This window comes from Vipera ursinii (genome assembly GCF_947247035.1).
Source record: "Vipera ursinii genome assembly, chromosome: 10".
NCBI lineage: Eukaryota > Metazoa > Chordata > Lepidosauria > Squamata > Viperidae > Vipera > Vipera ursinii.
The window spans coordinates 9,706,451-9,733,590 of NC_139520.1; the positions used below are offsets into that span (position 1 = coordinate 9,706,451).

A 27,140-nucleotide genomic window follows, 5' to 3' on the forward strand; every position below is an offset into this window, starting at 1 on the left:
TAATGTATTGACTGCCTGAGACCACTTTGCATAGCCTATGCTGAATTGATTTCTTGTACATATAATGTATTCCTGTGGAATGTATGCTTTTTAAAGAAAACAAAAATAGGAAGATTTCATGATGGTTACACAAACCAACACACAATCCCAACCTTCAACCGCAAGGACTCTGTGGAAAATTGCACCGGACCCACAAACAAAATATTTAAAACCATTTTTGACGCTGAAAAGTATGCCTGACATATTTGTCGATTTTCATGGGAGCCTGGACTGATTAGATTTTGAGGGTCAACCATTGTAAGGTCATTTGAACACCACATATTTTAAATTTCAAATCAGACACAACAAACCTGATCAACTATGGGATAAAATAAAATAAATATACAGTATTTTGCAATAGTGTTGAAGGAGAAAAATGTTATTAAGTCTGTGAGTAGCAGATAAGAGGCTGCTGTTATAACAAATAATACTTCTAACAATTAACCTGGGTGTATAAACAATTTAGCAATATTAAGCAGATGTCAAAATCAAGTCCTTTTGAATAAGAAAATTAAAGTCAGAGTCTTTATTTCTATATTGCCAAATATATTCACTTGTGCAATATATTCCCAAAGCCTCATATAAAGCAAACAAAAGTTAAAATCAATAATACAGCTTTGTAAGATGGAAGAATCGTACATCAAAGCCACCAACACCTTGATGACATTAAGCTACGTAAACCTTTCAGTGACCTGAAAGCAAGTTAAAAACTTAAAACCCTGTTACATTTGGATTTTGTTTTGATGATCCCTATTTAAGATTTTTCCTTCGTACTTCATAACTTATTTAAATGTCTGAAATAAGCAATGGGCTGGTACACAATGATCTGTATGAATCCATCTGGCTACCAAACAGCTGCACCAGTGTGTTCTGAATTACGCTAATACGATTGTTCTCTGCTAGGAAAATCAAACTTAAAAAGCAATTTAATACACACATCATGGAAGTCTTTAATTGTCCACGTAACCTGGTTTCAACAGTTCATATATCCATGTCACATTACAAATAATTTGATTCCTTTTATTTCACTTTATAAAAACAATTCAGATAATCTGAATTTGAATGGGGAAATTGAGAATGAAAAAAATAATAATCATGGGACTAGGGCAGTGATGGCAAACCTTTTAGAGATCGAGTGCCCAAACCGCAACCCAAAACCCACTTATGTATCGCAAAGTGCCAGGGCCGCATCAGCATTGTGGTGCCCTCAGTGGGGGCAGGGAGGCACCTCTGAGTGCCGCCTTTGGCACGCAAAAACTGGGGGCGCAAAAATGGGCCACCGTACTGCAAGGCGCAAAAAAATGGCCACCACTGCACCACGGGGTGGAGACACAAGGCACTGCACCATGCAAGAATGGGGCAGGGCTAGTGAGTATATCACGCTCGTAGCCCCGTGTGCTTATGCACGCATGTAAAATGCTTGCCCCTCCCTTTTCTTCTAATCCACCAATCGACAATGGTTGGTGACCTCTGCCCTACCACCTCTACTCGAGCTTGCTAATTGGCCGCTTCGCCTCCTTTGTGCTGGGAGGGGCTCCAGCTCCGGGCGGCAGTGGCAGCCTGATAGACCTGCTGCTGGCGGCAGTAGCGTGCGTACCAACAGAGAGGGCTCTGAGTGCCACCTCTGGCACGCGTGCCGTAGGTACGCCACCACTGGACTAGGGTCCTTCTCTGTGGGCGCCCCAGAGCTATGGAATCGGTTGCCGGTTGAGCTCCGGATGGCGCCCGACCTTCGCTCCTTCCGTCGCGATCTGAAGACACTCTTATTTGAACAAGCCGGCCTGGCCTGAAGGGGGATGGGTTGGGTTTTTATGGTCATTTTTAATATCTGTATTTACTGTTTTTACTCAGGCATATGTTTAATTTTCTTTTAACTTTTGTATTTTTGTATTTTTTATATATCTGCCCTGTTCACCGCCCTGAGTCCTTCGGGAGAAGGGCGGTATATAAATAAAATTATTATTATTATTATTATTATTATTATTATTATTATTATTATTATTATTATTATTATTATTATTATTATTATTATTAATTATTATTATTAGTTACAAAATGTGAGGACCCAGCTTCACCAATTGATCAGTTTTCCTACAGTTTCATCTGTGCAAGAAGGGTTAGCCTTTCTCCAGCTGTCCAGCACCAGGAAATGTTAGGGCCAACCATTTTGCATTGTGACTTAAGCCCTCATCTGGGAAAACATTTCTTAAGCTTACTTTAATAAATCAATAAATCCCTCTTGAGTCTATGGGTTGCAGAGGGAAGGGAAATATACAGCGCTGGAAGAATCAGTCGCATGTCCGTCGTTTAACCTCAATTGTAAGCTGGCAGGTGTCTATCTTTGTTCAAGCCTGGAACAACTGCAAGTTTAATCATGCATTAAAATTACAGGAAAGATCTGCAGCAGGAATTGTGAGGAAGATACAAGGAGGGCTAGAAATCATCACTAGCATGCTTTAAGATTATTTTCAAATGCATAGTATATTGAGGCTTCTTTTTTTTTAAAAAAAAATCATTCATAGTAACTTTCTAGGAAACTAGGGGAAGAAACTGTCAGACAACATTTTCAGGCTAATATTATATTGTGCTTCAAGGCAAGATTTCCATATATTCTGGATTTTTAGGTCTCATAAATAAATGATAACCCATTGCAGGCACCAAGAAAAGAAAACAGGGAAATAATTCTGTGTTTGCATTTTAATCTTTCTTTCAGTATACAGTATAAACAGAATTTTTTTTAAAAAAAATGCATGTTATGAAAATTGATTTTTAACGTGTTTTAACCTCCCAGAAACATTATCTCCAGTATTCTTAATTTGACAATGGGGAAATATTACATATTGGCTGCTGAAGGATATTGATATTCCATGCTTTCGATCGTATTATTTCTTCGAGAAAATAGTGTTCAAATATTTACAAGGATTGAACACCACAAAACAAAAATATCAAAGAACAATGTCAAAGGGCTCCTGAGAAACTGTTGTGCATGAATACTCCTACTAGGCAATTTGCATAGATTTGGAAATAGATCAGCATAATGTTTGAAAGTAGACACTGAATTTGGAAACAGCTCATTCAAGCTGTAAAGTTATTCCCTCTTACCTCAATAGCATTTTTGTTTGGCTTTGAGTCAGACCTGACCCCAGGCTAGTGCATGATCAAGTCCACCCAATCCTCTCTAGACACTATAATTCAAGAAGTGATTTGCCATTGCTTTCTTCCAAGGGTTGGCAGGGAGTGACTGTGCTCAAAGTCACAGAATAGGCTTTCAGGCCTAAGGAGACAAGTTCTTCCACACCTCAATCTTCACTAAACAAAACTGACTCTCAACCTGAAAGCCCATCCTGTTAAAAACTCAAAAACAGACGTTAATAGAATGCGTCTGTTCGAATCTTTAAAAACTAAGGAAGACATGTTGATACCTACTAACTGGGATGGCTTTAATAGGAGACTAGATACATTTACAGAAGAGTCTTTTGGTCTTCTTCAATGTTATCTCCATCTTGGAGGTATCTTGGGCTAGGGTCTGAGAACCAAAATGCTGGACTCAGATGGCTCTTGGTCCAATCCAGCAGAGATGCACTATAAATGTGTAAATGTGTAATGGCAACCAGCCCCCCTTTACAGCTCTTTGCAGTGTCCTGAGGTCATGTGACCATGATTTATTTATAAATATATTTATATTTGCTGGAAACCAGCATTTACGTCTAGTTTCTAGCAAGAAATGTCCATTGGCTAACGTGAGTTTGCTTAATAATAGCAGCCAAAAAAGGTCATAAAACTGAGTGCAGTCATGTGTTGACCTGCTTAATGACCAGCACGATTTACGACTATAATTCCAGGTTTAATTAGCCTTAAGTTGAGGACTACCTGTATAATAGTTACGGATAAACATGCTGAATTGCAAGAACAGACTGCCTTCCTGTATGCACATGATCATTTTAAATTTCGAAAAGATGCTCTTTAGGTTTTATTTTCCAAAGCAGCAGAAGGCAAGAAAATAAACAATGGATGGAAACGAATGAAGGAGAGAAGCAACCTGGAATTAAGGAGAAGCCTCCTAACAGTGAGTGTGACAAATGGTTATAAGTCACTTTTTTCAGGGCTGTTGTAATTTTGAATGGTCACTCAATGAACTATTATAAGTTGACGGCAACCTGTACCAGGATAATAAGTAGTTGTACTGAAAAATAAACTGGGTCTGTGTCTCTTTCTCTCACTTTTATGCTCTCTCAATTTCCTTACTCTGAGCATCTTTTAGCAGCATAACAAACACACACTTTTAATACAATAATATTAAAAAATGAGAGAGAGAGAGAGAGAGAGAGAGAGAGAGAGAGAGAGAGAGAGAGAGATCAACATCATCAATACCAAGGCTTATGACATCTCCAACTCTAACTATGACATCTCTAACTTGTATCACCTTATTCAAAAGCAAATTACTTTTATAATTTGTAAATCACTGAATAAATTGTGTACAGTACAGGCAACATTTGATGTTTGAGGGACTGTCTCTTCCTGGGGTTACCTTTGCCCATCCCATCTGGTAGGAAAAGCACATTACAGTTACAGATATATGAAATTAGTAATCAAAATACTTATTTCTACCAAAACAAAACCATGAACAGAAGACAATCCCCCCCACCCCGGTTATCTGAAAAAGAATGCAAAATGGAGTTTCAAACGCCTTCCCCATCACTTCCTACGACACTGCTTTCGCACAGACAGCAGAGAGAGAGAGATTTTACATTGCAAATCACACTGAACACGACTCTCAGGACAATTCCACCAGTTCGGCTCAGCTGCCTAATGAAAGACACGTTTGGTCCATCAATAGTAGTGTCACAAAAAACAGTAAACTGACTGCTATAAATATATGCCTACTAGTGGTGGGCCAAGTAGGCTGTAAACAAGATTTGGTAGCCTCATTATGGAACTGTATCATACCTGGAATTGCCTCCCGAACAGTTGCGACTAAAGCCATTCATCTGTTTACCTACTTAGACAAAAATAACAAGCCGTCAGGTGCAAATGATGACAAAATACGTGTGGATTGCAAGCCTGCCCACAGACGGCCCTTAGGCTTCTCAACAGGAGGAGCGTACTAGTCCTGTAACACATTTTATTGCAGTTTATTGCTTTTAATGGGGGAGGGGTGGTGGTGTCTACTTAATATTCTGAACTCTATCTACTGCTACAGAGAAATACAAAACACAGCCTTTTAAGACTCCTTCCTCTGCCTCGATCAGCTTCACGTTTCAGATGGATATCAGACAATTCCATGTTATCAGGCCTGCATGCATGTTGGAATTCTTTTTTTAAGACTCTGTAGGATTCTAAATGTCAAAACGGAAGGTAGTTAAAATGTGGCTATCAAATAAATATATTGGGAAAGACTCTTAAGAAACTATCTCCTTATTTTTTAAAATTTTATTTTAGGATGGTCATGTTTTCAGAAGTTTGGCTAGATGATGATTAGAAATGGAACTCATGCCTGCCTGTTGGAAGGGACCTTGGAGGTCATCTAGTCCAGGCAGGAAACCCTATACCATTTCAGACAAATGGCAGTCCAATCTCTTCTTAAAAACTTCCAGTGTTTGAGCATTCACAGCTTCTGGAGGCAGGTTGTTCCACTGATTAATTGTTCTAACTGTCGGGAAGTTTCTCCTTAGGTTGCTTCTCTCTTTGGTTAGTTTCCATCCGTTGCTTCTTGTCCTGCCTTCAGGTGCTTTTGAGAATAGCTTGACTCCCTTGTCTGTCTGTCTGTCCGTCCATCCGTCCATCCATCCATCCATCCATCCATCCATCCATCCATCCATCCATCCATCTATCTATCTATCTATCTATCTATCTATCTATCTATCTATCTATCTATCTATCTATCTATCTATCTACCTATCTATCTATTTTATTGGCCAGCCATCTTACTACAAAATAGGATTGGATCATCAAATCTAGTCTGTTGTGAACTTGATCTGGTTGTATTTAATGGCATGACCTAACTTGTAAAAATGATTCAGTCTTTTAAAATATCAGGGACTGGCATTCTCAATGGTATCCAGTATCCCAACGAAATAACTCAACAGGTTGTGTGTAGTGTGAAAAGTTATAAATTTAATATAAAGATATGCAAAATAATTGAACAACTTCCAGTAATTCTACATCAATAAGGCCATGCAAGATCATTTAATAAGCCTGAATAATGAATATATAAAGAAGGCACTGTTGTGCATGTAGATCTCAGCAGATGCATAGGAGCTTCATTATGTACAATAAATAATTCATTTTTTATTATTTGCTCAGCTTTAGGTGCATGTTAAGGATCATAATACCTAAACCGAAGCATAATAAGGACAACTATTCCCTATATCATAAGAAGCAGAGATAAGGGAAGCTTTGCCAAAGTGATTTATAAAAATAATGCATCTGAATTTAAAATTATGATTTATTTCCCGAGGTAATCACATTGATTATACAAAAATGCTTCCAGAAATGTCTGGATTTAGTGTCTGGATTTATAGACAGATAGACAAATGATAGGTAAATCTTTAACACCAATTTCTTTTAAACATATTGGTTACAGTAATCAGAATTTCTCCCATAGATATTAGTTGTTCACACAACATACTAAACTGTAGTTTATTTAGCTATGTTTATTGAATTCACCCAGCATGGGTGTTACATTGCATACACACCAGTAGCCATGCAGTCTGGGTTTGGGGTTGACTACTTTAATTGTGTTGATATTTAAAAACAAGAGGACAAATTGTGTTATAATTTGTTCTAGTCCTTTTCTTTGGATTTTTAGAATAGAATGCTTCTACTCTGATATCAACTCAGGCAACTGCAGGACAAGGCAAGTATATTATTCTTGATGCCCCAAAGAGCATAGTATCATATAAGACAAAAGTCTTCAAACCTGGCCCTTCTATTACTTCTGGACTTCAACTCCCAGAATTCCTCCTGATATAAGATGTTCGAAAAGGTCTGGTAACACTTTTTCTGACTAACTACTTTTTAATTCAAAGGCGTGAATTTTCATGAGCTATGATTCACTTCATCAGATGCATCTACCACAGGCTACCACAGAACTCCTGCTACAATAGGAGATTAAGACATTAATTTACAGTCATTTGTGGATCATCCCAGGGTTGGAGAGTATCTCCCATGGACCACATGGAACCTTAGATTTTTTTTGTGGGGTTGGAGTAGATCCTGGAGTCTCTTCAGGAAGGGTGGAGAGACTTGCTACCAAATGACCAATTTTGGATGCTACCTTTGTTTCTCTCTCCACCCCATTATTCATTTTTCTCCTGTTCAATCATGTCCAATTCTCTGGACAAGTCCATACAGTCTTCTTGGCAGAAGTTGTTTGCCATTGCCTTCTTCCTGTGGTTGAGAGAAAGTGACTGGCCCAAGGTCCCCCAGCTAGCTGTTTGACTAACATGGGATTAGAGCAGTGGTGGGATTCAAATATATGAACCACCAGTTCTCTGTGTGGATGCCGCTTCCAGAAGTCCATTCTGGGCCTGGGCAACAAAAAATTAGCTACCAGTTCTGCTGGAGTGGTAGGAACTGGCTGAATCCCACCACTGGCTTAGAGTTCATGATCTCCTGATTTCTAGTTCAGTGCCTTCACTGTTACGTCAAACTGGTTCTACCCCATTTTAATATGGATCAAACCACAAATTAATGCTTTTAATCCATTTTTTTGTTAAAAGGTATCAATATTTCATCACTGTAAGATCTTGGAAGACCGAAATGTATAATACCCATCAGCAATCCAAAGTACACTCCAGTCGCATCAGTATCCGTCATATGACAGGTGTGAGCAAGAATGGACGCTGTGATGAAACAAAACAATAACAACAGTCATGAAAAACTTCCCAAGGTATAACTTTGAGAAATGCAGAGAAAGAGTTGAGAAGCCTAAAGAGTAATATAGGAAGCTTTAAAGTTTTAACAAGGTGTCTTCCGAAACCAAAATTGGGGATGGAGTACACAATTCAGTAATTTACAGAGAGACAAGTCAGTTGTAGAGCTGTTCCTGAAAAATGAGGCAAGCTGGATACATAATAGAGATCTCAAGGGCTGTAGCCAGGTCATTGGGAGATGATAAAAGGCTTGACCAAGGAATCTTTTGACCTTACGTAAGGCAATTTGAAAGGGGGATCATTTACAGTCCAGAAAGAATCCCCGTAAATCTCTTTAGATTCTGTTTCAAAAGTTACTTTGAAATTGTTATTTCCTACCATAGAAGCTTCAGTAAATAACTGAAGACACCATAATGTAAAGATATAAAAGATATGGCAGTCTAGAAGTGCTTCCATTACACATCGTCTGCCATGAAAGACAAATTGAAAAAGAACTCAGATTTGGAATTAATATTGTTTCCCAATGTTTGTGGTCAGTAAGATGAATGGGCTAGAGAATTCTCTGTCCGTGGCTGCTATAATTTCACACCCAAGCAGCTGAGTTTCGTTCTCTGGGATGCAGACACAACTCTCTTAGGAGACTCAGCAACTTGCAAGCCAGCAACAGAGAGCAGAATGCGGCCTTAAATAATTAGTTAGAAGCCTCTGCCAAACCAGTAGAGAAAATAAGGTGCTTCAGAGGGCAATAAGGATCAAATCACTAATGTTCACTGCGAGAGTGGCTTGTGCAAGAGATTTTTAAGAACACTTACAACTTTAAAGTCCAATTCGAATCAAGAACCTGCGTGTACGTTTTCAAGCTGATAGAAAAATAAAACTTTGGCACGGAATATGTTACTTTCCATAAAGAATTAAGGTGCAGGTTCTACAAACCTTTTTTTTTTTAAGAAATCCTGTTGAAATTTTTCCCTCTGGGCTTGTCTAAAGAAATAGAATAGCAACAGAGAGATAGAGGCTGGCAGAAATTTAAAACACGTATTGAACAGACATAATAGGATAATAATGCACACATGCAGGGCAATTTTCATACCAGGAAAGGTATTTTATGCCTATTTAAAGCAGTTCTCTTTTCCCCAACCAGAACAAACGAATAATGGGATGAAATGAAAAGTGCTGATCTACATTTGGAAAGCATAGCTCATTTCACAGTTTATGTCAAGGCCCCTGCCATGTGCAGGAAAAGAGGAGAGGCAATGGGGCGGAGGGAGAGTTCAACCCCAAGATGCTATTCTGGCTACACAAAAATAGCTTCAAAAAAAATGATAATGCATTGCACAAATTTGTCTGGTGATTTTTAAACTCAGGGCACAGTTTAAAAAGACACAATGCAGAAGATGTAGAATTAAACCAATATGAGACTATACAGTATATGGAAGAGTTAGAGCAGGGGTCTTCAAACTTGGCCCTTTGATGACTTGTGGACTTCAACTCCCAGACTTCCTCAGCCAGGCAGGCATGCTGGCTGAGGAATTCTGGGAGTTGAAGTCCATAAATCATCAAAGGGCCAAGTTTGAAGACCGCTGGGTTAGAGTTAGGTTTGCAGTTGGCTATTGTAGAGGAGTAGAGGCAGAGTCAAGAGAGGAATCAGTCTGGAGTCATTATTTTCCCACACCGGTCCAAGTCCAATCCCTCCTGAATTCCTTTGACTGAGGGAGAAGGTTTGTTCTCCGAGCTTGTTGGATGGTTTCCGAACATTTCGTTACCAGGCTAGGTAACATCTTCAGCAGAGTTTAGGGGATGTTGGTGTTCTTCTATTTATAGGGGCTTTGTCTGGTCAGTAGGTCTTGTGATGGTGAGGTCATGTCAGGTGAGGGTCCGCACAGGTCAGGGTCTTGTGAGGGGTCTTGTGATGGGTTAGTTGGGTGTGTCAAGGGAGTGTTTTGCAGTGGGTCTTGTGATAGATCAGTTATGGATCACAGGTGAGTCTAGTGAGGGCCACTGGAAAAGTCTTAGAGCTCTACTTGGGTTGCAAGCTACTAGGCAACTATTGGTAATCATCACCCGTCAATTTGATTCTGCCCTATAGGCTTGCTTGGGGTGGAAGGATAACATTTGGAAGTGAAATAGAATATGAATATACAAAATTAGTTGCCTAAAATTAATCTTATGCTCTGTTCAAAAAGCTCTGAGTTCACATTGATGCACTACATAAATAATATACTTGAGATTAAGTTAAGAAAAGATAACTATTTGTTTATTTATCTATTTACTTGTTTGTAGCCTGCTCTATAATATATATTAAATATCATGGTTTATTCATTGTGCAAAAGCCCAAAATCTGAACTGCTAGATTCTTTCCAGAAAATAAGATGTTAGCAAAGAAACCAAGAGTAAACAAGAAGTTGGAGTCTTCTTGAGGATGTCAAACATTGAATCCTCTTGGACTTTCTACTTGCAATCAGCCATAAACTGACTTCAGTTGACTCTGAAGTCAGATTGTTTTAAAGATAATCTAATTGTTTCTGCTTCATTCAAAGTACTATTGAAATGAATCATCCTGGGTGAAATTAAAGTTGCATCATAAAAGTGTTTGAGTTATTGAATCTTTGGTCAGATCATGTGTAGAAGGGTTACTGCAGGCAAGCAGGACTCCTAGATCAGGGGTAGGCAACCTCGGCTCTTTTATGACTCATGGACTTCAACTCCCAGAATTCCTGAGCCAGCCATGCTGGCTCAGGAATTCTGGGAGTTGAAGTCCATGAGTCATAAAAGAGCCGAGGTTGCCTACCCCTGTCCTAGATAAATGAATTTTCCTTCTCAAAATTCCCCCACATCTCCCAAAGCGCCTGACCCTTACAAGAACACTTTGCACTTGGTTGGCTGTAATGCTAAAAAAAAAATCATTCTTTTTCTTTCTTTGACCATGGTTTGACAGTAAACCATATGTCCTCACTGCACTGACATCTGCTTCTCTCCTCCACCCCCATCCCTGAAAGTGAAAAAAGAAAAGAAGAAGAAGACGAAGACGAAGACGAAGAAAAGAAGCATCTTGTTTATTTCTAAATTTCGCTATATCTGTTGCGTGATAGGCTGGCATTTGCTGTTAAAGCAGAAAATTACAAGGAGGCTTAATTGACCCTCTTGTGTCTTTGAAAAATCCTGTCTGTTGTCTCTAATTGACCCTCTAGATACCTTCATGAAACAATGAAGGAACCTTCCGTAAATAATGGACGGTGATGATTAATAGCCACTGGATAGGTTGGACCTCTAGTTCACCGCGCTGTGTTGTGGTTGCTTCTTAAAACAGAAAGCAAACCCCCAGCTAGGCGAGTTCTCTGTCCTTCCTAAGCACCACGGTAATTCCAAAGAGAAAACAGCCTGCAGGGACGGTTGTTACAGAAGGGAGAGGAATCCATCCCTTGCAAATATCCTAATAAAATAAATGCAAACTTAAATGAGGCTTAAACAGTTATCTATCATGGGAGGCAAAGGGTGAGAAAGGAATTGCCTGGATTTCTTGTTCAGAAGAGGAACAAAGCAATCGCAACATGAGATCCGGTCTGTTTGATTTTTATTTTTTTTAGTCTGTGTCACCCCATTCCAAATATTTATCAGTGTGACGAAATAAAGCAACAAAAACAGCACAGAAGCCCAAGGGAAACGGAAGAGGGGGAAAAAAATGTTCAGCCCCTGCCAGTCACAAAGGACAACTAATTTATAAACAAAGCAAAACAGGTTTTCAATCAAGAAAGATGTTCCATCCTGGACAACCTCCTGGGGCTTCCACGCAGAATGATTTTCTGTGTCCCTTTGTTATCAGTGTATTCTCTAAAAAAGGACCACAGCCCAATGAAAGGCCATCACTTACGTGAAGTTGAAGCTATTAGAGGACCATTCAAAAGCTACGGCTCACTCACACACGCACACTGGATCGGGTCTACGACAACTCGCCGCAGCCAACTCGCTGCAGGAGAACTCACCTTGGCCAACTCGCCACGGGAGAAGAGTTACACTAACATCGAAGAAATCGTCAAACAGAATCATGAAAGAAAGAAAGTTAAAGGAGGGACAAGATAAAATGTGAAACAATTAAAAATAAATAAATAATATTTTTAAAACAACTTTAAATAATTAACTTGAATTGTTGAATTGTTCCGCAAGAAGCCCGTCCCCTGGTGAGTTGGCCATGGCAAGTTGTTTGCAGTGAATTGGCTGTGGTGAGTTGATCACGGCGAGTTGGCTAAGGCGAGTTGTCCCATTTCGCACTGGATCACGTAGCTAGCTTAGTTTTGGCCCATAAGGCCAGTCAAGGTGCCTACTTATGAGGCACAGAAAACAATGGTCAATTCAGATTAAAACCCATATCCAACATTTACTACTGTTTACGCAAACCAGCAGACATTTGAGTTTCACTACTTGCATTTATTGATGGCCCATAGGAACTGGCCAGACAACAGGCCAAGGTTTATTATATTCATGCAACAGCCATAATTATCTTTATGGAAGGGGAGCTACATTGTTTTACAACTGTTTCACCAAAATCATTTCAATCTTAGATAGTAACCCAAGGATTAAACCCTGGAAGCTTTGATCCCAGAACCCTAGAAAAGTGGCTATATTTGAATAAACATATTATTATTTCAGGGAGGAGGCTTAGTATCTCGTGGCATACTAAAATTCCACTGAACACTGTTTGAAAAACTGTGGAGTGAACCCCTGAAAGATTGGTCCAATGTGTTCAGTTAAGCTTTGTTTGAGTGATACTGTTCGTGCAGCATCTGAGTGTGAAATGAATAGAATTACCCGGACATTCAATTTCCTGTTACAAGAACGAGTGTTAATTATATTCAATTTATGGGTTAACTGATGTAAAATTGAACATTTGGTCCATTTGGAATGACTGCAATCTCTTCTGCAAAACACAAAACCCAGAGAAAATCCAAACTATAAATCATGATGTGTCTGAAGAATGTTTCTGACCACTCCCAGGAGCCAAACTGTACAGTAATGTGAAGTAGGAATAACCTTGAGGAATAGGGGAAAGAGCCACAATCAAGACAACAGTTAGATGAAACAAATCTGAGTCTGAGGCAGAAATGTAATTTGAGAAAGTTTCTTAACTTCTCTAGACTTAGAGTTCTCACGAAGATAAAGAGAGGGAAGGGGAAGGCATTTTCAGACTTGCAAGATTGATGTCAGACATTTGAGGTAGGTTCAGACCACGAAACTAAAATCATGAATCCTAATGCTAAATCTATTAAAAGTTGACAGTAAAAGAATCTTGTGAGCATGAATGTAAGTCTCAAAATCATTCTTACAAGCATATTATATAAGTTCAACATCGTGGTCACAGAATTTGCTGGACGTTTACTAGAAGACGTTCACCAGTTCACAAGAAACCTTTGTACACAAATTTGCACCTAAACACTCAAAGGACTGAAGGAAGTTGACGCCAGATTGTGAATTTTAATGTGACTGAGGAAGCTGTAATATTTAATTATTTTTTAAATTTTATTTACACTTAAATTTAATCAACCTCAACCTCCACAATCCCACTTCTGGATTGTGACAATTTAGCTCAGCATTCAAACCCTAAACCCTAAACGCCTGACCCCTAACACCTAACCTCGAGAACCGCTCTCATTAAAACATGTGCATCTTACAGTAAAAGCAAAGATTTTTGCCAGCGTACCCTTCACACATTAAATAATTTGGACCCAATAATTCAAAAAGCGAAACTGCAACATAAAACACAACCTTTAATAGAGCATCATGGCATTTTGTGGTGTCACTTGTAACTTTACTTATTTAAAACTCAAGATTACATTCTGAACTAGGCTATCTCATGCTGAACGTGCCCTGTAAAATGAGTAAATCAAAACTTTATTACAATGTCCAAAATAAAATGAAGGTGTGCAGTCTAGTGTGCCTTTTTATATCTCCGGTCTAAAGTGTTAAAGAGAAATTTTACTGGGTTGAAAGGAAATGATGAATCGAAAGGAGGCAAATCCTAAATTTATCATTCAACTTTAGGAAGGGGGTGGGAGAGGAGAAAACTAAGTGATGATTTAACATTTTGTAGCAAACAACTTGAGAACAACCATGTTCATATAAATAGAAGAGGCTAAGAAAGATGAAAGATATGGGATACCATGTTGAATTGTTGCTGAACTTCCAAATATTCATTGTTTTAAAATGTCAACAGGAGCCTAGAAAATTTACCATGCTTAGATTTTCTGGCAGAAATCTATATGATCAATCAGCCTGATTCTTTTGGGAAGAAAAATGCACCCCTTGTATTTTCTCTTATGGGTTTAGAAAGGGGAGGGGTGTGTGAGGGAGGCTCCTTGGTTAAATCTCATCATAAATACAATAACATATATGTATAAATAGTTCTTCCTGATGATAATAAATGGCCTTCTACAATGATCACTTGAAAAGGCATGCATTCAAACATGGCTATTTTCATCACACACATAAACATGCTTATTCACTCTTTTAGAAAATGTACGTGCTCATTATCCCCGTAATGATGGCATGCTAAAAGGAAAATAAATTTCCTGTAATAATAATGTAATAATAAAGACAAAATGTCATTAAAAGAACTGGTAAAAAGAAATATGCTTTCAGCCTGTCCTCAACTCTGTTTAAGAAAAAAAAGCTTCCTTTAATTCTGGTGGCATTTTATGTCACATCAGAAGTCCCACCATGGCTGAGGCTTGAGCACTGATGTCAACTATGGAAGTCGAGCCATGGAAAAGCCGATGAATGATCTAAGAAAGTCAGACAGTTGGTGCATTGGATGTAAGCCGTGTAAACCAGAGAGATATTTATTTATTTATTCATTTTATATATGCTGAAAACTGGTTTGCTTGCTTCTTTAAATATAGAAAGATAGTATTTTGGAACACTTCAAACTATATACTTACAATCTGCTTCTGAAGATCTGTTTGAAAAGTGTAGAGAAACTGTACAGAAATTTAGATTTGACAGTTGCAAAGTCCCCAAAAGCTCAATTTCAGGACAGAATTTAAACAGCCATGAGTTCCTTCAACTGTATTCCCAGAAAAACGGAGGGTCCTAACCCAAAAAACATTTTAAAAGGCCAGGATTTAATTGCCTTTTGTTCAAGTTTTGGTTTTATACTTGATTGCAAAATGCTGAGAGACTTTAGCAGTTGATAGCATATTTCATTTAAAGAGGAACAGTTGGGAAGGAACTCTGAACAAGATCTTAACTGAGAGACAAATTTACCTAGGAAATCATCTTGGCTTTGGATACAGTAAACTCACTCTATCTCATGGTCCTTGGGACAGTGCTGACATATCCTATAGTTTGAGACCTATGTATTTCCAGCAGTGGCAATACTAGCACTAAAAAAGTGAAGATGAGAATGCCTTTAGCCCTCTATCACTTGGGTCAACATATTTTCCTCTTTGAAGTTTCTGGAATCAGGATTCTTAATCCATAGAAATTATATTAAAAAATAGGTTTGCACCGTGTACTGCAAGAAGAGCCAATATCACAAAGTCAGTGATAGTTAAAATAACCACCTCCTTCTCCTCCTCCTCCTCCATTGATCATCTCATATTTTTTTTCCCAACAAGCCAGGAAGATGAAATTGTACCTTGGCTCAGCAGTTTATAACTGTAGTATCAGATTCGCATCACCTCTGTGCACCACCAAGGGAGAATCTTGTTTCTCCTTCAACTTTGAATATACTGCAGTTCATCCCATACATTTATGGATAGGCCAGCCAGTTAATGGTCCAATTTGAGAAGAAAGAAACCATACAGAGTACTGTCTTCAGATGCCTTAGTTTTATAAAACTATCCCGGTGCAAAAGATTTGTCCAAGGGAGACAGAGTACAGCTTTTTCTATTCCCCTTTATCTGTCAACTTTCAACAGTTCAAGAAATGGAGATTTTGGCTCTCCCTAATAAGGGACGCGATGGCTCAGTGGGTTAGGACGCTGAGCTTGTCGATCAGATGGTCGGCAGTTTAGCGGGTCGAATCCCGAGTGTCGCGTAACAGAGTGAGCGCCTGTTTCTCATCCCAGCTTCTGCCAACCTAGCAGTTCGAAAGCACGTAAAAATGCAAGTAGAAAAATAGGGACCACTACGGTGGGAAGGTAACAGTGTTCCGTGCGCCTTTGGCGTCTAGTCCTGTCGGCCACATGACCACGGAGACGTCCTTGGACAAGCGCTGGCTCTTCGGCTTTGAAACAGAGATGAGCACCGGCCCCTAGAGTTGGAAACGACTAGCACGCATGTGCGGGGGAACCTTTACCTTTAATATAACAGTATATCATTTTACAACAGAAGTTTTGCAGAAACGTTATGGCAAATCATAATAAGTGGATTGTGTCAAATTGTACTAACTGGAGAAGTAGTGACTCAAGGAGTGTGCACCCAAGTTCCTTGTTTCTGTAAATGTTATCTTTATCAACTTTATTAACATTTACCTTGCACATTCTTTGTTTTTTATTTATAAATATGTTCTGGACTTTTTATATTCATGTACCATTATAAACAAATAACTCTGAAAAGTCTGTGATCTGATTGCAAGATCAGATTGCTTTAAACTTTCATTAAAGTTCTTGCACACTTTTGAGTAGGAGCATATGTTTCAAAGTTGACACAAACATATGTTTACTCAACTGCAATAGTTAAATAGCAAAGTATGCTACTCACTCCCAATAGATGAACAAGATTGTCACTTCTACTGTTAGCAAGCAACAGAAATGCAAACAGAAATATTTTTTTATGCATGGTAAACAGTGAAAAGTGGTCATGGATTTGTATTACAATAAACAGCCCTGATTTAGAAAATGGAACGGTACTTTTCTAACTGTAAACTCATCTCTGGACTTCAGGTGGAAAAATAAAATGCAGATGCTGGAGAGAGAGAGAGAGAGAGAGAGAGAGAGAGAGAGAGAGAGAGAGAGAGAGAGAGAGAGAGAGAGAGAGAGAGAGAGAGAGAGAGAGAGAGAGAGAAGAGGTTCTTTAGAGAAACAGATGGAGACAATCAATCATATTAGGCTTTACAATGGGAAGTTGTTAGTTTAAATTCTGGGAAACTGTTACCTTTCCATACAACTGAAGTTAAATTAATACACCCTTAAACAAAAGCAGCACTTATAGAGTTTTATCAACATAAAGTGACAAGGACTGACTTGCCAGCTGCTGCTTTCCCTTGTGCGCGTGCGGGCACACACACACACACACACACACACACATTTTAAGTTTATAAAGTGCCAAGGCTTAGGAAGTAGGATTTATCTATTGAGCAGGCTTTCTCTTGGATCACACATTCTGTCCTTGCTTCCACAGAATTCAGGTTCCCAGATGTGGACACCCTCTTCCCCCCCCCAGTTTATCTTCACACCAACCTTGCACAAATCGGTTAATTAGGCAGAAATGCAGTTATTGCCTCAAGGACATTCTGTCAAAAACAGGAAGCACGTTGCGATGCTGGGAAAGTTAAAATTTTGACCTCACAGAATTGCAGGCAGGTATTCCCCCATTTTTAAGATATGATTTATGCCCTACCTACCTCATTTTTAAGAGCTCAATGTAAGAATCTCTCTGCATTTCATCCTGAGAGTGGGGAACTACCCAATTGTGTGACATAGTTGGACTCACAGAGAAGGTTTACCCAAAGTTGCTCAGAGGTTTTCCATGGTGGAGAGCGGACTTGAGCTTGTACTCCTAGCACAGCATCCTAACCTCTGTCTGAAAGGTGCTTTTTCAAAAGGCAACTGGGCTGTTTTGTTTTGTTTTCTCCGAGGAAGAAAAAGAAGATGTTTTCCTTCTCATCCAAGAAGCTTCATCGGTTTGGGCAGGATGACGGAGGTGAAGGTTTCTTCCTCAAAGGGAAAAAAAAACAACAACAGCAAGATGGTGGCAGGACGGTGGGTGCAAAAGTTTCTTCCTCAAGGAAAAAACAGTCGCGTTTTGAAAAAAAGCACCTTTCAGGCAACTATGACCTGGATGACTGAGGATCTCCAAAAACATCTTAAGCACTGCAGTCATCTTCCTGGCTAAGGGTGAAAATTATACAGCACTAAGTGTTGCTACCAACTCTTCCTTTCTCTCAGTTGAAATAAGGGAAATAGTTGCATACTACGGGGAAGCACCTCTTGAATGTCAAACTGCACACACAGAGTTAAATTCTGCAATGCACGTGGTCTTTTAAACAAGCATTCCAAGTCATTTCCAATCTCCTGTCACCTGAGATCTAAATGGTTTCTCAACCTGAAATAGCTACAGCCACACCGTCTCCCAAGCACACCCACCCTGTGGGAGGAAAGGTGAATTTGCTGGGTAATGAATTCTCTGCTGTGCCTTCAAGTGATGTTAGTCTGCTATTCAGTAAACTCGGAGAAAACTCCAAGGGTACTTTTTACGTAATACGTATGCAGAGTTCCGTAATACTCCAGTTCATTGCCAGTTCGTGAAGTTAAGGTATATTAGCATTATGAGAACTCAGCACAATGGACCAGTTTATATAAGGAAGGGCAGAGGAGATATTTGATGTAACAGATAAAAGTCTTGAACAAATGAAAAATGAAACAATTTTCAATCTTAAAATTTAAAAGCAAATGACGCTTGCATTATGCATTGTATACCATGCAAACCCCTTCATGGATTACTGCCTTGTCGTGGCAAAGGGGCTTGCGTAATTCAATGAAGCTATGAGCTATGCCGTGCAGGGCCACCCAAGACGGACAGGTCATAGCAGAGAGTTCTGACAAAACGTGATCCACTGGAGAAGGAAATGGCAAACCACTCCAGTATCTTTGCCATGAAAACCCTATGGACAGTACCAAAAGGCAAAACGATATGACGCTGGAAGATGAGCCCCTCAGGTCGGAAGGCGTCCAATATGCTACTGGGGAAGAGCAGAGGGCTAGTACTAGTAGCGCCAGAAAGAATGAAGCGACTGGGCCAAAGCCGAAAGGACGCTCAGCTGTGGATGTGTCTGGTGGTGAAAGGAAAGTCCGATGCTGTAAAGATTTTTTCTCCATAGGAACCTGGAATGTAAGATCCATGAATCAAGGAAAGTTGGACGTGGTCAAACAAGAGATGACAAGACTGAACATCGACATCTTAGGTATCAGCGAACTAAAATGGACAGGAATGGGTGAATTTAATTCAGATGACCATCAGGTATACTACTGCGGGCAAGAATCCCTCAGAAGAAATGGAGTAGCCTTCATAGTCAATAAAAGAGTAGGAAAAGCAATACTGGGATACAATCCTCAAAATGACAGAATGATCTCAGTTCGAATCCAAGGCAAACCATTCAATATCACAGTAGTCCAAGTCTATGCCCCAACCACCAGTGCTGAAGAGGAAGAAATTGACCGGTTCTATGAAGCCCTACAGCACCTTATAGAACTAACACCCAAAAATGATGTCCTTATCATCATGGGGGATTGGAATGCTAAAGTAGGAAGCCAAAAGATAACTGGAATAACAGGCAAGTTTGGCCTTGGAGTACAAAATGAAGCAGGGCACAGGCTGATAGAATTTTGTCAAGAGAATACGATGGTCATAGCAAACACTCTTTTCCAACAACCCAAGAGACGGCTCTACACATGGACATCACCAGACGGTCAACACAGAAATCAGATTGACTATATGCTCTGCAGCCAAAGATGGAGAAGCTCTATACAGTCAGTAAAAACAAGACCAGGAGCTGACTGTGGCTCAGACCATGAGCTTCTCCTTGCAAAGTTTAGGTTTAAACTGAAGAAAGTAGGGAAAAGCACTAGGCCACTCAGGTATGAATTGAATCATATCCCTGTTGAATATACAGTAGAGGTGACAAATAGATTTAAGGAATTAGATCTGATAGACAGAGTGCCTGAAGAACTATGGACAGAGGTTCGCGACATTGTACAACAGGTAGCAACCAAAACCATCCCAAAGAAAAAGAAATGCAAGAAAGCAAAATGGCTGTCTGAGGAAGCTTTGCAAATAGCTGAGGAAAGGAGGGAAGCGAAAGGCAAGGGAGAAAAACATAGATATGCCCAATTGAATGCAGAATTCCAGAGAATAGCTAGAAGAGATAAGAATGCCTTCTTAAATGAACAGTGCAAAGAAATAGAAGAAAACAATAGAATAGGGAGGACCAGAGATATTTTCAAGAAAATTGGAGAGATGAAGGGAACGTTTAATGCAAAAATGGGCATGATAAGGGACCAAAATGGCAAGGACCTAACAGAGGCAGAAGAGATTAAGAAGAGGTGGCAAAATTACACAGAAGAACTATACAAGAATGAGCTTAACGTCCCAGATAATCACAATGAGGTGGTCACTGACCTCGAGCCAGACATCCTAGAATGTGAAGTGAAGTGGGCCTTAGAAAAGCTGAGCAACAACAAAGCTAGTGGAGGTGACAGTATTCCAGCTGAGCTATTCAAAATCTTAAAAGACAATGCAGTAAAAGTGCTACACTCAATTTGCCAGCAAATTTGGAAAACTCAACAGTGGCCACAGGATTGGAAAAGATCAGTTTACATTCCAATTCCAAAGAAAGGCAGTGCCAAAGAATGTTCAAACTATCGCACCATTGCACTCATTTCTCATGCTAGTAAAGTCATGCTTAAAATCCTACAAGCTAGACTTCAGCAGTATGTGGATCGAGAACTACCAGAAGTACAGGCAGGATTTCGAAGAGGCAGAGGAACTAGAGATCAAATTGCCAACATACGCTGGATCATGGAGAAAGCTAGGGAATTCCAGAAAAACATCTACTTCTGCTTCATTGACTATGCTAAAGCCTTTGATTGTGTGGATCATAACAAACTGTGGCAAGTTCTTAAAGAGATGGGAGTACCAGACCATCTTATTTGTCTCTTGAGAAACCTATATGCGGGTCAAGAAGCAACAGTGAGAACTGGACATGGAACCACTGATTGGTTCAAAATTGGGAAAGGAGTCCGGCAAGGCTGTATACTGTCGCCTTGCCTATTTAACTTATATGCAGAGCACATCATGAGAAAGGCAGGGCTAGATGAATCAAAAGTTGGAATTAAGATTGCCGGAAGAAATATCAACAACCTAAGATACGCAGATGATACCACTCTAATGGCAGAAAGTGAAGAAGAACTAAAAAGCCTCTTGTTGCGGGTGAAGAAGGAGAGTGCAAAACTTGGGTTGAAACTTAACATTAAGAAAACCAAGATCATGGCATCTGGCCCTCTCAATTCCTGGCAAATAGATGGGGAAGAAATGGAGGTAGTGACAGATTTTATTTTCCTGGGCTCCAAGATCACTGCAGATGGGGACTGTAGCCAAGAAATTAAAAGACGCTTGCTCCTGGGGAGGAAAGCCATGGCAAATCTAGACAGCACACTAAAAAGCAGAGACATCACCCTGTCAACAAAAGTGCGTATAGTCAAGGCTATGGTCTTCCCAGTTGCAATGTATGGCAGTGAAAGTTGGACCATAAGAAAGGCTGAGCGCCAAAGAATTGAGGCCTTTGAACTATGGTGCTGGAGAAGACTCCTGCGAGTCCCTTGGACTGCAAAGCGATCAAACCGGTCAGTCCTAGAGGAGATCAATCCCGACTGCTCTTTAGAAGGCCAGATCCTGAAGCTAAAACTCAAATACTTTGGCCACCTAATGAGAAGGAAAGACTCACTGGAGAAAAGCCTAATGCTGGGAAAGATCGAGGGCAATAGAAGAAGGGGACGACAGAGAATGAGGTGGCTGGATGGAGTAACTGAAGTAGTAGGCGTGAGCTTAAATGGACTCCAGAAGATGGCAGAGGACAGGAAGGCCTGGAGGAACATTGTCCATAGGGTCGCGATGGGTCGGACACGACTTCGCAGCTAACAACAACAACAACCATGCAAAAGGTTCTCCTCTCCCAAGTACCAATTTGGACATAGAACAGTAGCCTAACGTCCCATCTTTTGGATATTTTGCAAGAATATTATCTGATCAGAATGAATAGAGCATTCAACACTTTAGCTGTCAAAATAAAATAAAAAACCTACACTATTGCGGATCTGAGGAGTTATCCATGTCCTTTCCCATGCCTATTTCTGTAAATTATTTATTCTTCAAAGTTTCTTTCAATCACATTTTTGGGAAGTACCGTATGTTATTTTCAAATTACAGCTGTTTTAGCTGTGAAATGCAAGGACTGCAACAATTTGAAGCTATAGCTTGCCTCTTATGAGACCAACATTCAATTTCGGGTTCATTAAAAATTAGAAGACTCAGATTAAAATGAAAAAGCCCTAACAACTATGATTTCAGAAGTAACCTGTGGACTAAGCAGATTTATGAAGCTTTACGCTTCCAATTTAGCAATATTACTACATATTACTTGCATTTATTCATTTCCTTTTTGGTAATACTTTCATTATGGACAATTATAGAAGCAGAACAGAATCAAAGCAGGATCAAAGATCTACTTCCTCAAAACAGAAGATTCCATGCAGAATCTTCAATTTCTATTTCGTTTCAAGGAAGCTCATTTCAGTCTGTTCAATTTGCAAATCATCTCTTGCACACTGATTCACTTGTTCAATGCTGGAAGTAACTTTCCCACTCAACTTTATTCTGTTACCAAGGCCATTGAACGAGGAGATAGCGACCTCCTTCCTCTTCAAAAAGCTCCAACATATGCAAATCTGGTGTGTAAGATTTAAATTAGTGTGCAGGGGAAAGATAGGGTGGTTAGGTAGATATAGCTTACATAGGAGATTCTTTTTCATCTACCTTCATCTGCCAGCATTCTAGGAGAATGAAGAACTGTGTTTGTTGAGATTTTCTGAGACGGTCTGAGACCTTTTCCTAAAAGCTTGGGGGGGGGGAACTCTACTGCTAATTCTGTCACCTTGAAACATTCAGAACTAGTGAGTCCATAGGAAAATATTACATAGGTTTTGAATTGGTGGATTAATTACAGACTAAGCTCATATGCTAAGAACTCAAACAAAACTCACTCAGCATTAGCCCTTGGTTTTCAAGTTAATATTGGCATCACAGACGGAGCTGTGGCAAGGAAAAGGGCTTGTACAATTTTATAAGGATCATATCATAACATTATAGACTTTCTTCAGAATTCCAAAGCCTCCAGAAACTATATTTATCATTAGATGGAATTCAAGTTTCAGTCTAAATGAACCAAGTAATCTAGTTTATTTTGAAACTTTAAATGAGAATATTTGAGGATCTATTCAAGGCTGCAGATGCAGCTGTTGTCAACATTACCAGTTATATTTTGAGGACAATAGAAAGAAGCACAGAGGGAATTGCAATCTAATCACTAGGCCTCCAAGTATTGTTGTAATTCTAATGACAATCCTTGCAGGGGGGAAAAAAACTAGAGCTGAGAATGAAGCAAAATTTAAAACTAGTAAATAATCAAACTAACAAGTGAGATGATCTCATTCTGAATTTACCCAGTATTAAGCACTGTTAAACAATATTTTCCATTCCATGCTCCAGCTTGACAAGAGCAGTACCGTCTCCTGTAGTTTATCATTTTGATAATTTTGTCAAGCCTTTTAATAGAATCTAAAGCATTTGAAGCAAATGGAAAGAAATGTCATGTCCAGCAGATATCAGCAGATGACTTATCAACTGATCTTCCAGTCTTGGCTCAATTACAACAGAGTTTCACGAGATACATTTAAAAGTCATTTTATTCCTACGAAAATTGTTTAAGAAACGCTTTAAATTTATAGCTGTAAGACTACCTGGTTAGTATAAATAAGCCTGAACTAATGTAATCCCTGAACAGTCCAATTTCTGACTCTAGTGAAGGGTCTTCCCTGCCATCGACCACCCTGATCTAGATATCAAATACAAGGAAACACACAGTCTTTGGTGACACATTATGATGAAGTGTAGATTGAGCAATACGCTCAGTGAACAGAATAAGCAGTTCAAGAGTTCAGAATATGTTCATTTCAAAGGTGTTCAGTTAAAGAGAAGGACACTGTATAGCAAAGGGACAGAAAGGTCATCATTATAGTCATTTTATTTTCATTACCCAACTCCAGTAGTAGCACTGGTGGGCACACTCTCACACTCTATCTGGTGTGAGGAGAGAAAAAAGAACAGTTATTAAAATCGACACATAATCCCAAGGCATAACCAACAGAAATAGCTATGTTAAAATTCCACTGCTTATGGGGACATTTAATAAAACAAGAAAATCTTCTCTCATATGTCAAAGAATCCTTAGTTAGGTTTAATCAAAGCTATTAGCCAATCAAAATTATTGGCGGGGGAGAATCTAGATAATGTTAGACTTTATAGCTTTATAATTACAATGACCTTATTTTCTTGGAAAAATTAAAGAACCAACCTGAATTTTTTTTTGTATCCTTCTTTCAGATTTATCACCTGAAAATTATAACTTTGCTTTACAGAGGAAAATTCAAGAGCAAAAGCAAGAAAAAAACTTTCAGCAATGCAATAAAAATACCTAAACTCTGACAATGTGTATACATTTATTTTAAAAAGGCAATTCGATGTCCATATTGTTCCTATGAATGTGAAAGACTGTGCGCTAAGTGGCTCTCTTTATGCAGTTAAAAGTGAAATAATCAAAATAATGGACAAAAGTGATTTTTTTTGACAGCTTTCTTGAATAAAGGAGTGTCCTTTATATGTCTGGTTACTTGTAGCTATAGTAGACATGGAAAATGGTTGCAAATGGAAATATTTTCTGACTAGCCCCAAGTCTAACCTTAAAGACAGAAGAGGTGGACATGTAAAGTGAAACACCAAAAAAAGACAGATAGGTTATTAAAATGCCATATAGATATAAAGCAGGGTGATAGTATCATTGTAAACATCATCCTGTGGAACCAACAATGAACCAACATTTCAGCTCTTTTCTAAATAAGCCACAACAGACAGAATAACAGATTTGGAAGGGACCTTGGAGGTCTTCTAGTCCAACGATCTGCTCAGGCAGGAAACCCTATTCCATTCCAGACAAATGGCCGTCAAATCTCTACTTAGAAATCTCCAGTATAGTGCACCCACAATTTCTGGAGGCAAGTTGTTCCACTAATTAATTGTTCTGTCAGACACAGTTCTCTTAAATCCTTGGCCAGGAAGCACAAACAAGCAGCAATAGAGAGACAGGTAGGTGGGTCAAAATTGCCTCATGCAATAATATGTAACTTCCTACAAGAAGACACAACCTCAAGTTCTAACATTTTTTGCAAACTGAAGAGGACACTGGTACGAGTAAGCCTAAAGGACATTTTTCTTCTTTTTTTAAAGTTGGAATACTACGGACATTTGGCTGAATAATAATAATAGGTTTGATCTCAATAGGTCCAAAAGTACAAAGCTGAATAATTTAGTCAATATCACTCTAGGGTTCTACTTTTTCAACAAGCATGTCATCCATGCTTTTTCCATATAATTAGAATTATGGGGCACGTCACTTCTAGTTGCTATTATTTTCTATTAGGGAACAGCAGAGTTTAATTTCTGCCAGCTGGCGCCACGTAGCACGCAAATTCCAAAGGAAACAATGCATGTCAATATTATAGTCTACGTTAACCTGAAATGAAAGTTACTAACCAATTCTGAAAGAAAGATTGAGTTTTCCATTTTAAGAGATAGGTAAATGATTTTTTTAAAAACTTAATTTTGAAAAAATCTATGTGGTTGAAATTCACAATGTAATCTATTCTTTTTCAAGAATTAAGGATTCTTGAGGATCGATCGGAGGCAGGGGTCAAGAAGAGAAGAGAAGAGAAGAGAAGAGAAGAGAAGAGAAGAGAAGAGAAGAGAAGAGAAGAGAAGAGAAGAGAAGAGAAGAGAAGAGAAGAGAAGAGTCTGGACACCTATAGAGAAATACCTGCATGTTGGAACATTTCTACCCCCAAGTGGCAGGGATGATAACTTCCTTCTAAAAGAAAGAATTTAAATTTGATTCTCTCAGCTGGTAAACAATTAGATGAAATGAAAAGAATCCTTCCTATAATGAAAGGTAGCTGTCCCATGGATTTTTGTTTGATTATGTGCCATCAAGTCATTGTCATTTCTTAGAGGCCACATAGGTAGATTTTCTCCATGATGATCCGTCCCTAACCTGATGTAAAAAGATGAGAAAGATTATGGGAAAGCAGTAGAGTTTGGTCAATCCAAGGAAGCAATGTGATCCAGATGTGAGAAACAGGGCAAGAAAGTATTTGCAGGGATTCCACCTTAATTGCTTCACTATAATCAAACTGAGAATTTAGCCTTACAGTTTCTAAGATTCTGCATTTCCACTGTCTAGAAATCCATGGTGTTCTTACTTCCTTGTCCCAAAGATGCTTTTTCACGAGGCAACTGGATTTTCTTGTTTTTCTTTGAAGACATTTCGCTTCTCATCCAAGAAGCTTCTTCAGCTCTGACTGGATACTTCCTTGGTTTTACCAGCTATATGAAGCTTGACTGTATTAACAAAACATTTAGGAAGAATGCTTGCTTCAAATGCTTGCTTCAAATGCTTGCTTCAAACTTCAGAACCTATCTTCTAGAATTTGCTTATCTATAAATAAAGTATAAATAAAGGAACGCGGTGGCTCAGTGGGTTAGGACGCTGAGCTTGTCGATCAGAAGGTCGGCAGTTTGGCGGGTCAAATCCCGAGTGCCGCAGAACAGAGTGAGCGCCTGTTACTCGTCCCAGCTTCTGCCAACCTAGCAGTTCGAAAGCACGTAAAAATGCAAGTAGAAAAATAGGGACCACTCCGGTGGGAAGGTAACAGCGTCTTTGGCATCTAGTCATGCCGGCCACATGACCACGGAGACGTCCTCGGACAAGCGCTGGCTCTTTGGCTTTGAAACGGAGATGAGCACCGGCCCCTAGAGTTGGAAATGACTAGCACACATGTGCAGGGGAACCTTTACCTTTAAATAAAGTATACTAGCTAAATCTTCATAATTCTAGTACAAGACCGTTACATCAACAATCCTGAGAAGATTGAAGTCTTTATCAAACGACACAGTGCTTTATTATCTTCAGGTTGTTCTGAGTTTTTGAAGCCTTCTCTATTTAGGATTCCAGTAACCAACCTGTAGAGAGAAGGGACTTCCATCTTCATTTCCATCAGGAAGACAGATTGACCCTCTGATAACAGAAAAAGAGTTTCTCTGCTTCTCACTAAATACAATTGAGGAATAGGAGATCAAACCAGTATATCATGAAGCGGCAATATTTTACCTATTCATATTTTATATTTTTGTT

At 39.2% G+C, this 27,140-nt stretch overlaps 1 protein-coding gene across 3 annotated transcripts in view; it reads right to left on the reverse strand.

The window, feature by feature from the left end:
- The window catches only part of WWOX (WW domain containing oxidoreductase), a 554,700-nt gene that overhangs the window by 341,952 nt on the left and 185,608 nt on the right, over positions 1 to 27,140 (reverse strand). The window contains exon 8 of one of the 3 annotated variants that reach the window (XM_083370593.1): positions 12,159 to 12,228. The exons of the other annotated variants lie outside the window; for them this stretch is intronic. Within the exon in view, the coding sequence (XP_083226719.1) occupies positions 12,220 to 12,228 (9 nt within the window). The 3' untranslated portion in view covers positions 12,159 to 12,219. Of the gene's footprint in view, positions 1 to 12,158; positions 12,229 to 27,140 lie in introns of those variants that run through there. 3 annotated transcript variants of the gene reach the window in all.